A 14,473-nucleotide genomic window follows, 5' to 3' on the forward strand; every position below is an offset into this window, starting at 1 on the left:
CTGGCTTTTTGGAAAATATCATAGACTTATTTTTTGGGATTAATAATATTAGCATTAAAAATAAAATTTACAATTTGATTTGGTTTCCTAAATGCCACTTTCTTAGTGTTTGCATTGGAAACTATTTGACAGAAACCATTCGTGGTGCCTTGATCCATCTTGATGTGAAAAAGCACATTGCTGGGTCTAAATGCACCTTCTATTTTATTTTCCTGTATTAAAAAAATTATGTCCTGGAACTATGTATTTTTCATCTTATGTGTTTTTAATGCCTGAAAAATATTAGAAGTATTAATGATTTAAACCTTTTGTTAAGGACCTTTAATCCTAAAGTTGAACCATAATAGCACCAAATATATTGATATGGGGTAGACCTATGTTGTAATTATTTGTATTAGATACCTAAAGACTTTTCTATACTTGGTTTTCAGTTTCCTTTTGAAAGCCATTTTGAATAGGCTGGTAAGAGGTTAACGGGAAAAGGGAAGTTTTGAAAAATATTTAATAAAGATTCACCTTTTAACTTTTGAAAATTATAAAAACAAATATATATAGTTGGAAGAAAGGAAGTTACTGATTATAAAAGTAGTGCTTGGTCATTATAGGTTGAAAATACAGAATAATAAAAAATAATAATAGGGCCGGCCTGGTGGGACAGCAAAGTTCACACATTCCACTTTGGCGGCCTGGGGTTCACTGGTTAGGATCCTGGGTGCAGACCTACGCACCACTTTTCAAGCCATGCTGTGGCAGACATCCCACATATAAAGTAGAGGAAGATGGGCATGGATGTTAGCTCAGGGCCAGTCTTCCTCAGCAAAAAAGAGGAAGATTGGCAGCAGATGCTAGCTCAGGGCTAATCTTCTGCAAAAAAAAATTAATAATAATAATAATAAAAGGCTAAAAAAAACATACTCCTTCAAAGCCAACTTCCCAGAAATAACCACTTTTTTTTTGCTGAGGAAGATTTGCCCTGAGCTAACATCTGTGCCGGTCTTCCTCTGTTTTGTATGTGGGTAGCCACCACAGCATGGCCACCCACAAGTGGTGTAGGTCCACGCCTAGAAACTGAACCCAGGCTGCCAAAGTGGAGCGTACCGAACTTAGCCACTCAGCCACAGAGCCAGCCCAAAATAACCACTATTTTGATATTTATCTTTCCAGGCTTTTTTCTGATAAAATTGAGATAATACCGGGCTGGCCCTGTGGCCAAGTGATTAAGTTTGTGTGCTCTGCTTCAGTGGCCTAGGATTTGACCAGTTCGTATCCTGGGTATGGACCTAGCAGCACTTGTCAAGCCATGCTGAGGCGATGTCCCACATAGCAGAACTAGAAGGATCTACAACTAGAATATACAACTATGTACTGGGAGTCTTTGGGGAGAAGAAGAAAAAAAAATTGAGATAATACTGTAACCACTGATTCGTAGCCTGCTTTTCACTTATCTTGAGCATTTTCCCATAACATTGGATATTATCTTATGGCATGCATTTTAATGGCTATGTAGTGTTCCATTCTTTTGGGGACTGTTACAAATTTTTTTTAAAGTAAAATCCATTCCCTCTATTTTAATATTGGAATTAGTTGTAAAAAGAAAGAGGCTAAATTTATTTAGTTTTCTAAAAAACAGCAAGGGCCAGCCCCAGTGGCCTAGTGGTTAAGTTGAGTGAGCTCTACTTCTGCAGCCCGGGTTTGGTTCCCGGGCCCTGACCTACACCACTTGTCAGTGGCCATGCTGTGACAGTGGCTCACATACAAAAAGAGGAAGATTGAATCTTCGTCAGCAAAACAAAAACAAAAACAAAAAACAGCAAAAGTATCCCTTGTAACCATTACTTATGTTCAGATTTGAAATAGTGACTTTACTTCCTTACTGTTTTTTCCATTATTATTATAAACAAAAGGTTGACAAGATTAGAAATTGAATATTCAGAATTTACCTTTCTGTACTTTTTGAATTTGGAACCTTATGATTATATTACATATTCAAAAAAATTATTAAAGAAGAAAATATTTTTAAGAAAGAAACTTCTTTGATTAAGAATATTGTACTATTGGTGCAGCCACTATGGAAAACAGTATGGAGATTCCTCAAAAAATTAAAAATAGAACTACCATAGGATCCAGCCATTCCACTAGTGGGTATCTATCCAAAGAGCTTGAAGTCAACAATTCCAAAAGTCCTATGCACCCCAATGTTCATTGCAGCATTGTTTACAATAGCCAAGACATAGAAGCAACCTAAGTGCCCATCAACAGATCAATGGATAAAGAAAATGTGGTACATATATACAATGGAATACTACTCAGCTGCAAGACAGAACAAAATCATTCCATTTGCAATAACATGGATAGACCTTGAGGGAATTATGTTAAGTGAAATAAGCCAGCTAGAGAAGGATAATCTGTGTATGACTCCACTCATATGAGGAATTTAAAAATGTGGACTAAGAGAACAGATTAATGGATACCAGGGGAAAGGTGAGGTGGGGGTGGGCACAAAGGGTGAAGTGGTGAACCTATAACACGAATGACAAACATTAATGTACAACTGAAATTTCACAAGATTGTAACCTATCATTAACTCAATAAAAATAAATAAAAAAGAATATTTTACTATTTATACAACAGAAAATATCAGTTAATGTATTTTTTCTGTGTTAGGGTGGACTGCGTAGGGATACTGAAATTGAGGAATGCTGATGTGGAAGCCAGAATAGGAATTGCTGGTTCCAAGAAAAAAAGCACTCGTGCCAGATTGGTTTTTCGAGTTAATATCACAAGGAAAGATGGCTCCACTTTGACACTGCAGACACCTTCTTCTCCAATTTTATGTAGTAAGTAAGAAAATGTAAAGATTTTAAATACATGGAGTTTTTTCATTTTCTATTAATCTTTCAGATATCTCTAAATTTCAGATGTTTCACATACTGCAGCTTATGATCATGCAAAATTTGAAACACTTTAAAAGCTGTAGTCAGATTTTCTAGACTAAACTAAAGGTGGGTAATTTCAAGTAAATATTCAAATAAATAAAGGTATGTAACATTTTGCAGTTTTCTATTCTCATCCTATACTGATTTAAAAAGTGATTTGGATAGTTACCAGAGGTAAATTGCAAAGCCAAAGAATTTTCCTGTCATCTTTATTGTGTGATAAATTGCTGTGATCCTAACTCTGTTTTGTGTTAGAACATAAACAGTAAAATAAGCAGAACTTTGTAAATACACAGCAGTTGGAGTTCTGATTACGAAGTATATTATTATAGTATAGTGTTGGGAAGTGGAAAATGAAATTTTTATCTTGCTAACCTTGATGTAGAAAGTAAATGATGTGCATGTGTTTAAATTCAATCAGGTTGTTATATGTGCTTCGCCATATATTCTGGTTTCCCTCTAATGAGTATTATTACAAGTAATAAATAGGAAAACATTTCCTTTATATATCGCTTAAGAAGATTTTCATTCAGCGTAATTTTCGTCGGCCTTGTTTCTTTGTAAATTATACTTGAATTCAAAAGAGCAGAAGAGACCCGTCCCCTTCAGTTGAATTTCCTGTTGAGTTGTTAAGGGTATCAGTACCTTGCTACCCCTACGACAGTTACAGAGCCTTTGTTATTTAATTGTAGCTTAGTTTTGTCAAATTATTCATCTTTGGTAAATCTTATTTTTCCTTTTATTTCATCTCAGAAATGATTCTAGCTATACTTTAGCAAACACCTTAATTTTAAAAAGAGAGTATTAAACTTATCTTTCTGATCTCGAGAGAGCTCAATTCAATTTCTCATTAATTTGAGAAATTAATTTCTCATCAATTCTCGATTTTTCATTATGAAAAATTTGTTTTGATACTATTATTTCCTTGGGTTAATTCTGGGTAGTGTTGAATTATAAATAGGCTGCTTTTAAAGATCTATCTATCATGTCCATTCTATCACATTCAGATCGGGACAGAATAAATAATCTGTAGATGGCTCATTGAGTTCTAAAGCTTTTCTAATTGAGGTATTCCAATGCTGAATTTACTATAACTCATGATATGTCCCAACCTGAATGTTATTAGAATGGAATTCCAGTTTTAGTTGGACATGTGCAGTTCTTTTACATGATCTAATACTTTGAGTGTGATCATAGCCACTCTCTGAAGGCCAGAGCCAGGAGATGTTAGATAATTCAGATCATATTGCTTTAGCAGGGACTGGGAAATGGTTGCTAACTTTATTGTTCGCTCCTTTCATTAGTTTGTTCTTTCATTTTTTTGTTTCCTATCTCATTAAGATATTGCTAAAGTATAAGTATGTCCAGCTAATGATGGTAGAAAATACACAAAAAAATAGAAAACATGATTTTTCTGAAAATTTTCATCTATAATTATTATTATTGTTAATTATCACCATTAATGATAATATATGCCCACACTGCAAAAAAGTGTATCTCCCCGAGAGGCTGTGTCTGAGGTGGATATGATAGCCCTAAGAAGCAGCAGTATACAGTGATGGGCATATTTAGCTAATAATAAAAGTTACCATATTTTGAACTGTGACTATATGCTAGCGATTTTGTTAACCACTTTATAAGCATTATATCATTTAACTCTCACCATCAGTTTATATGGATTCCCTTCTACAGTTGATGAAACTGAGACCTAGAGAGATCAAACTTCCTCGAGGTCACATACTAGTAAATAACAAGACCAGGATTCAGAGCCTCTGCTTTTAGCCACTATGCTATATTGCCACCACGGTCACTTAAATTGCAGTGCTGAAATAAAGTTTGAACAGTTTATTTCATCCTAGCCATAGCTTCTGGGTGGTTAGAACTATGGTTACAGTATGCAATTATGTTAGAGAACTGTTTCCTCTTCCTAGGAGGTTTGTGTTGTATAATTTAGACTTTCTATGAATTTAGAAAGTGGATCTCAATATATATTAGGGGATTTTACTTGAATACTTCTATTACCCCTTCCATTTCCTTTTGTAGATGTTGTTTACCAGGAGGTGTAGGATATATATTTTTATTCCTTTAGTTGACTATTTGGCATTTATCTTGCCATCTGCCTACAGAAACTGTATTAGATAAACATGGGCAGTACTTTCTTTTAAAGAAAGGGGTACCTTTGCGGTCGTAGTCCCCATGCCTCTTTTGGAAAAGGAAGTGCTAGAATAATAATTAATTTGCAAATAAGTTAACGTAATAAAGAGTTTTCATATTTGTTTCTTAGTAATGTTACTATTTTCATAGAATTTTATACAAACTGATTTTTTTAAACATTGTGTAACTAGCTTAAAATATTTCTAATAGTAATTTCTGTGAATGTCAATTAGATCTAATCATTTAGGCAAGAGTCTAAGCCTCTTGATCTGCACACTCCTCCTAATGGGTTAATGATTTGGTTTTTAAAAAATCTATTGTTCTGTGTAATGAATGCCATCATTCTATGTTCAAAATGTAATTTTACTTTATATTCATGAGTTTTCATTAAATATACTACCCAGAGGGCTGTAGGTTGGTCAGACAATCTTGCTTTATTGTTTAACTGATAACAAAATGAAATATTTTAAAATTTTTTATTTTTAATTATTTTTTGCTTAAATATTAGACTAGATGAACAGGAAGAGGTATTAACTTTAATATTACTTTTCATAGTAGTATGTTATCTCTATGTTGTACTCTATGGTTTATAAAGTTCTTTCTTGTATGTTTAGGTCTTAGGAAGTTAATAAATAGATGTTCACTTTGTAGTAGGAGTTAGACACATAGGAGTTAGAGAAATCGAGATGAAAATACCAATTTTACTACTTATAAAAGTGTTAGAAAAAGGACTGGCTGCTTCAGTCCAGAGGAGGATATGTCTATCCACTCAGTCAAAGCAGCCCTCCACAATTGCAGGCCTCTCCCCATCTGGCAGTCAACAGTCTAAAACGTATGCTTTGTGCAGGTACGCAGATGCCGAAGAGGGAGGGAAGAAACTGGGCTAATCATGCCCAAGTGCTGCTTCTGGCTCCTCAGTAGTTAAGTCATTCTTCCTCTGTAGTGACTATTGCTCTAATGGAGTTTCCCACTAATCATTGTGCATTATCCCATTTGATCCTGACAACAACTCTGTGATGCTAATAGACTGGAAATGATTAGTTTCACTTTTTATATAACAGGAGAGGTAGGAAATCTTGTTTGTTCAAGGTAGGACATGGCTCATGAAAGAGATATCTGATTTTATTTGTCCATTGTTTTGAGCTGGTATGTACTGTAGAGTATAGGAAGGATTTTATTTTGTTTCTTTGTTTCAATTTGATCATCATTTTATTTCTGTTCCTCATTTTATTTGACCTATTTTAAAAAAGTGTGATATATACTACTAAAATTTTTCATGTTCGTGAGATTAGTCAGCAAATTTGGCAGGCAGTAATATTGTGCTTCTCAATCCTGGCTATCTGTTAGAGTCTCCTGTGGTGCGTTTCAAAAAAAAAAAGGGGAGGCTGGAGTCATGGCCAAGTAGTTAAGTTCACGTGCTCCTCTTTGGTGGCCTGGGGTTCGCCGGTTTGGTTCCTAGGCATGGACCTACATACCACTTGTCAAGCTATGCTGTGGCGGCATCCCACATAAAAGAAGTAGAATGACCTGCAACTAGAATATACAACTATGTACTGGGGCTGTGGGGAGAAAAACTAAAAAAAAAGAGGAAGATTGGCAACAGATGTTGGCTCAGGGCCAATATTCCTCACCAAAAAGCATACTTTAAAAAAAAAAAAAAGATGTGCCACTTCATCAGTGGATCTTAAGAATGTTCTGGGAAAGCTTCATAGTTAATTTAATGGATAGTTACAATGTGCCCAACTCTGGAAACAAAGATATGATAGCTTAAGGAGTTTACAGTCTAGCAGACTAGAGGGGAAAACAGATAAGCAAACTTCCTATTATAGTATAAAATGATATAAAGGCTATAGTAGATGCATGAATAGGGTACAGTGGAAACAGAAAACAACGTCTCAACATCTAACCCAGACTACTTGGAGATGGTAAAACTTGTGCTATGTCTTGAAGGACAAATAGAAGTAAACCAGGCAGAACAGGGTTTAGATGAAGATCGTTCTGGGCAGAGGGAACAGTGTACAATATATTCCATGAAAGGGTGTGTTTCTTTTAGGAGAATTAAAAAAAGATTGATCTGTTTGGAACAGAAAGATACCTACAAAGAAGTGATAAGATTTGAGGCTAGTAGAGCTAGGCAAGATCTCTTTCATAAAGAGAGCTGTGTGTTGAGCTAAAGAATTTAAATTTTATCCTGACCACTTTAGGGAGTCTGAGGGTTGAACTTAGGCTTTGGGGTACGGGGTATGAGGGGAAAGGAAAAGTAAACACATAAATAATACACAGTGGAACAAAGGACCCCAAAAATCTTTTTATTTAAAAAATTAAAAATAAGTATGTTCCATTATTGGTTTCTGGTTTGTGTTTATTTCCATGAATATAACTTTTTGGCAGGTTTGAGCAGTTAGAGTAGCATGAAGAGTGAAAAGAAAGTAGGTTAGTAAGAAGGTTAGGATTGGAATGGGAGGTAGAAGGAAACAGGAAGATGAGAGGGAGGGAGGTAGGAAAGAAAGAGAGGCCAAAAGGTAATAGAGGTGGAAGGGAGGAGAGGAAACAAATACTTGATCTTCCATCTGGAGACATTCAGTGGAAAGAAGGCCCAATATCAGAATTTATGTTGTGCCTTGTGACCTTAAAAAAAATCCTGCCTCTACTTGTTGGTTTAACAATGGCCATTGGATCCATTGTCTATCTTTTTGTTTGTTTTTAAGGGGATGGAACAATCATCCTCTTTTACATTTTTGACATCTTTAGATTTCTCCAGACAATGCAGGTATATATAGTTTTTTGTTTTGGTATATTGTTTATATTATTTGGCTATACTATGTCAAATTAAGGATATCAGTTTTCATACTTTTTTAGTATTTACCTTCCTGTAGTAATTTTTTTAATATGGCAAAATTAATCATAGCTTTCTTCAATATAATGTGTATTAGATTTTATCTTATAATGCTTATTGTATTAAATCTGACTGAATTTAACAAGTTTCTACTTATCTTCTTCCTATCTATCCCACAACTTTAGGAAAAATATAATATCATTGAGTAAACTTTCCTTCTCTTCACAGACACTATTAAAAAGCCTTACTAATTCATTTGACAGGTTGAAATATTTGCTTTGTTAAGTATTCAGATATTCATTAATTTTTTTCAGCTTTATTTTTGAGACCACTATTTGAAAAGCATCTAAAAGCACATTGTTTTTATAATACCAGAAAGGTGGCCACTTTTTTTCGTTATACTTTTTTTAAGCAGTGTAATCACTTTCAAGAGTCAGCTTACTAATTACTTAAAGATTAAAAAAAAAAAACAGTTAATGCTTAATAATCCTAACTTTAGTTCTGTTTAGTATGGAGTCTGTCTTGTTAGGTAACCATTAATAGGAAAACCTTTTTAATAGGAAAACCTTTTAAGGTCAAAAGTTAAAAGTTAAATTATGTTGAATAGTAACAGACTAATTCTTTGTGTGATGTAAATACAAATATATAGAAGATAAATACACATTGTACCTTCAGAGAGGCCTCATTTGGCCATTTTATGCCTTTAATAAATACAAGGGAAAAATGGAATAGGAAAAGAAAGTTTTGATAATCATTAGTGAAGTGGGATTTCCACATGGTATTTGAAAATGGGGGGAAAGATTATAGATTTTCCATTCATTTTGTTAATACAATGTATTCATATAATTTTGCACCTCTTTTTTTCTAATCAAAATAATATTTACCGTGTTTTTCTTGAATGTCCATTAAAAACAAGTATCTAGTTACTCCAAAATGTTATAAATTAGTTCAGTTAATTTTTTATTTAAAAAAGGGTGTATAATTGCCAGTGTATGACCAATAACTGTTTCCATTCTGTTCATGCATTAACCCTGTGGGTTCTAGACAGTGTATATGTATATACATTTACAGTTTCTTTTAAACTCTCAGCCATTGCTGAAAAGATCATGTGCTATTTAAATATTTAATGAGGATAGGATACTAACTTTTTTGTATCAATAAGTGAGGCTAAATGATTCTGCAGTAACAAAGAATCAAAAAAAAAAAACTCAGTGGCTTACAACAGCTGTTTTACTTCTCTGCTTTTTTTTTCCTTGATGAGGAAAATTGGCCCTGAGCTAACATCTGTTGCCAATCTTCATCTTTTTTTTTTCTCCTCAAAGCCCCAGTACATAGTTGTATATCCTAGTTGCAAGTCCTTCTAGTTTTTCTATGTGGGATGCTGCCACAACATGGCTTGATGAGCGATGTGTAGGTCTGCGTACAGAATCCAAACCAGCAAACCCCGGGCCGCTGAAACAGAGCACACGAGCTTAACCACTATGCCACAGGGCTGGCCCTGTCCTTCACTTTATGATAGTATTGGCTGTGATTTGGAAGCAGGTTCATTCTCTTCACTCTGGGATCCAGGCTGAAGAAGCTGCCTGGGATATTTTATATGCAATATTGCTATTTTTGTAGTGGAGGAAAAAGGAGATGGTGGAACTGTGTGAGGCTCTTAAAGCTTTTGTTTGAAACTGGCACATTACTTCAGCTTGCATTTCATTATCCAAACAAGTCACATGATCAGTTCTCATGTGAGTGGAGCAAGAATTACAGCCTTTCTACAAAGGAAGGGCCTAGGGAAAGAAGAGCCGTGAATATTTTGACAATAACAACTTCCCACACTACATTTTTGTAAAGATAAAATTAACTATTAAATATGTAAGTATCTAAGGGGAAACAACTTAAACTTTTCCTAAAGTTTAGTGGAATATCTCATTACTTTCTAGTTGATGAGTTATATAAACCATATTTAAGTTTACTTTTGCAGTATGTATGTTGGAAGCGTTTACTAAAACAATAAATAGTGTCATCTATGACAAAGTGCTTAGCCTTAAGAGGAGCAGTTTTTTGATTACTTAAAAGTTGTTTATTCGCATACACCAGTATCCCAGAGAGTATGCTGGTAGAAACTAGTCCTTAGGTATCAGTAAGAAGAATGTTTCCGGAGTCACATATGTTGGGGAAACTGTATACTGTACCCACATCTTGGATATTTACAGTGTACATCAGAATATGAAATGCTTGGAGATATCCTTTTGTTCATTTAGCTTTACTTAACCTCATATGTCTCAGATTTACTTGCCTTTGGAACCTGTTTTGCTAAGCAATACCTGCTAAATTTTCTTAAAGAAATCCTGGCTTGAGGAAGTTGGTAGGCTAATTACAATTTATTCATTAGATCTGGCTTCTCAGTACTTCTCAACCTCTTTGTTAATTTTAGTAGTGGTTAGTTAATCTTTGTAATTGAAAAACAAGTGCATTCTGTTTTTTAACTTCAGGGTATCCCAGTTCAGGGAGATCTCCCTGGTAGAAAGAATTATTCTGAATCAGATTCAATCTGTTTTCAGGTGGTCTTTTGGTATGGGGCCTCTGATTCCTGGGTCTGGTTCCTTAAAGAAGCCGTCAGTACCACTCAGGCACTCATTGCCTCAGAAGTATTGTAATGGCATAGCATAGCTGAAATTTTTAAGGTCAGGATTGTGGGACAAGCTTGTTTTTAAATTGAATTTTAAAAAAAGATTATTAAGACAAAAACACAACTGAGTTCATATTTTAAAACTTTTTATTATTATTAATGTAATGAGAAGACAAAGATGACATAATAAATTAAAACCTTATCTTAGGGGGCTGGCCCCATGGCCAAGTGGTTAAGTTCACGTGCTCTGCTTCAGCGGCCCAGGGTTTCACTGGTTCAAATCCTGGGTGTGGACCTAGCACCACTCATCAGGCCGTGCTCAGGCAGAGTCCCACATACTACAACGAAGGACCCACACCTGAAATGTATACAACTATGTACTGGGGGAGAAGAAGGAAAAATAAAATCTTAAAAAAAAACCCAACCTTATCTTAGACATTACTACATCCCTATAAAATCTTACAATAGTTATTAAAAATTAATATGGACTTTTCTGTTTTTTCTCTACTTTCTGTTAGGGTAAAAGTGAAGTTGCAGAATAGACGAAGTCAAATTCAAAACTTCAGGGGTAAACAAAGACAGCTTATAGAACTGGATAATAATTGAGACTTGATTTTAAATAAGAAATAAGTATTAGTGGTTCTTTTTATGTAATGCTTATGTATACCCACAGCTCAGCCAGCAGGAGTGCCAGAAATCTTAAAGAAAAGCTTGCATAGCTGTTCAGTGAAAGGAGAGGAAGAAGTATTTTTAATTGGCAAGAACTTTCTGAAAGGAACTAAAGTTATTTTCCAAGAAAATGTTTCTGGTAAGTAGGCATAATACTGGTATAGAGATTGTCGCATATTTCACTTTATTATAAAGATATAGTCATAGCTAAAAAGTAAAACTTTTTTCAGAATTTTAATAAGCCACTGTTTTTATTTCAATCAGATGAAAACTCTTGGAAGTCAGAAGCTGAAATCGACATGGAATTATTTCATCAGGTATAATTTAAGCCTTTTTATAGTTTGTTGTTTACTCTGAGAAATTGTTTTCTTCTGAAATTTTCCTGAATCAACAGATTAACTGTCTTCTTTATCTGGGATTGATGTAAGTCATTTTAAGTTTCTTTCTTGAGTTTCTTTAATTGAGATAGGATTATTCCACTGATGCTAGAAATGACAGTTCTCTATTTAAAAAGTTAAGAACATAGCAAATTACCATTGTTAATAAATGAACATTTCTTTCCTAATATTTATTTGCTCTGAGGATTTGGATTATTTTAGCCTACTGTTGAGTTAAACCAAAGGGAAACTTACTGTTTGAGTACCTGCTATGTGCCAGGTGTTTATGTTTACCTTTTTGCATTCAGAAGCACTATTTGCTACACTTGTATTAAAGAATCTATTTGTAGGACCTCAACATGTATTGTTTTTCAAATAACAAGGAAAAAGAGCTTGAAAACAAGGGTAAAGAACTGGCTTAAGAATTAATGTGTGGAGCAGATAGGACCAAATTCATAGAAGTTGAGACCAGCAGAAGAAAATGACAGACTTATGAGCAAATCAGATAGAAGACATAGGCACAAGAGTTGTATGTGTAGGAGTAGATCAGAGAGACAGAAGAGAGAAACAGGAACAAACTAATGTGTAAAATACCCAAAGCCTAAAATTTAGCATAAAATGCTGATGGGAATAGAAAAGAGCACATGAAAGCAAGCAAAGAGATGGAAGAGGCAAAAATTAGAGAATCTATAACCAATTTATCAAAAGAGTTTGTAATTCCTTTGTGTTTTTTTGGTTAATTTTTTATTCCTTTGTGTTCTAAAAAAATCTAACAAGAATTTAAAACATTATATATCCAATATGTTATATCCAATGTATTGCCAAACTCGTAGCTAAGGGCACAGTGCTCCCTAAAATTGCCCTCACTTCAGACACTAGCTGCAAGTTCAGGGATCTCCTGGCCAGTCTCACTTTTGAACAGTTGACTTCAAATTCAAGGGTTCCCACTACCCCCTCAGATTTGCTAGAACAATTCACAAAACTCAGGAAAGCACTATACTTAACAATTTCAGTTTTGTTATAGCAAAAGAACACAAATCAGAACCAGCCAAAGGGAGAGATGCATAGAGCATAAGGTCCCGAAGGTGAAGCTTCTGTGGTCCTCAAAGATGCCTTACCCTCTAAGCACATCAGGATGTGACAATATGCAGAGTATTGCCAATCAGGAAGCTCACCCAAGCTGTTGGCGTCCAGAGTTTTTATTCAGGCTTGATTACGTACTGCCCATGCAGCTAACCTTTAGTAGGCAGTTCCACTACAGGTCAAAACTGATAAAACATGTTCCAAAGGCCCTTTTATAAATCACATAGTTAGACTGTCCAGTGACCAAAGCCTCCAAACAAAGATACTACTATCAAACAGGACATTTTAGGGGCCTAGAGATCACCTCCTAGTAGCTAAGGGCAAAGACTAGATCTCACTTTGGGTAAAGTTAATTCTTTACTACATAGTATCCTGTAAAGTGGAGCTTCCTATATACTTAGACAAATGCTATGTAGAAAGTTTTCCTCTAGCCTTATGCTACTACATGCTGTCAAAAAGAGAATGGGACTCAACAGTTATTTCTTTGTCATATATACCATTGGGCAATCTCTGCTAGACTAGTCTTAACTGAAGTTCTAGTACCTGCTTTGTCACTAACAATCTGTGTTACCTAAGTAAGACAAGTTACTTTTGTGCCCCAGTTTTCTAATATATAAAATAAGCTCTTTTACTGGATTATTTGAGGCTCCTTCTAACTTTGACATTTTACGATTTCTTACATAACTTGTTGATCAGACCATTCCCACTTTGCATGAACCAACAGTGGCTTCTTCTGTGGGACTTCTAGAGGTTAGAGGCAATATATTATGACTCCTCTGTGTTCCTCATAATATTAAGCACTTAATAGATACTCATGAAAAACTTGTTAGTTCATTTTATTCACTTTGAAGACAAAGAGGACTCGGGTCTGCGGTCCCTTGTTCTTTCTGAGGGCACATCAAGCCCTGAACTCAACCAGCTTCTTATATGCCTATAGTTTTCGTCCTGACTGAAGCTTAATTTATCCGTGCAATACTTTTTTGTACCATGAACGTATTTTGGTTTTTGATGAGTTGATTAGATTGATATAAACTCCTTTGCTGGTAGTACTCTACTTGAATTGTTATTCCTTACCTTATGATGTAGTTTTATAGAAACCTTGTGATGCAGTTTTATAGATAATAAAACTAGTTCTGGAGACTGAGAGACTTGCCTTATAAATTATACAAAATATTAATAAAATAGCCCCAACAAATTATAATCTTAACTTGATGTTTCTTATAGAACTTAATATCAAGAAGTCTTTGTCTCCTTGTCCTTACTCCTCTTCTCTCTCTCCCTCTTCCTCTCTCTTTTCTTCTTTACCTTTGAAGCATGGGGTAGTTATATTTTTAAGACATGTTTTTTCAGAGCCGTTATGCCAGCTACAGTAGATTAAAGAAGAATAATCATAAAAATAAGACATGTAGTGGAATGGAAAGGAATTATGTCCTTATTTGGTGGCTATAACTAGAGGTCCTGGGGTTTTTGCAAGCAAGTATGTAAAAAGCTAAGTCATAATATGATCTTTCATTGATTCTGTGGCTCTGCTGTTCATTTTAAAATTTTTATCTTTTACAGAGAGAGCTTTTGTCTTTTTTTTTTTTCCCTAAGGGCCTTTCTGGGAATTATTTTAGAGTGGAATCAGAGTTGAAATATAGAGTTGATCCTAGAGATTATATTAAAGAAAAGAACACAAAAATGAAACATTTACAGGGAAGAGTGATTAGAAAATATATTAAAAGAAACTTTGGGTGTGGTCAGTAAAGAAATATCCAGCCTATACAAAAAGTTGAAAGGGGCTCTACAATATTAAAAA

The 14,473-nt window shown here is 34.7% G+C and overlaps 1 protein-coding gene across 10 annotated transcripts in view; it reads left to right on the plus strand.

Annotated features, from left to right (window-relative positions):
- NFAT5 (nuclear factor of activated T cells 5) overlaps positions 1–14,473 on the plus strand; it is a 123,228-nt gene that overhangs the window by 81,905 nt on the left and 26,850 nt on the right. For all 10 annotated transcript variants that reach the window (XM_046682979.1, XM_046682980.1, XM_046682981.1 and 7 more), the window contains 3 exons: positions 2,665–2,837; positions 11,220–11,354; positions 11,480–11,532. In XM_046682979.1, coding sequence (XP_046538935.1) covers positions 2,665–2,837; positions 11,220–11,354; positions 11,480–11,532 — 361 coding nt within the window. The remainder of the gene's footprint in view (positions 1–2,664; positions 2,838–11,219; positions 11,355–11,479; positions 11,533–14,473) is intronic.

The sequence above is a fragment of the Equus quagga genome, chromosome 13 (genome assembly GCF_021613505.1).
Source record: "Equus quagga isolate Etosha38 chromosome 13, UCLA_HA_Equagga_1.0, whole genome shotgun sequence".
Lineage (NCBI taxonomy): Eukaryota > Metazoa > Chordata > Mammalia > Perissodactyla > Equidae > Equus > Equus quagga.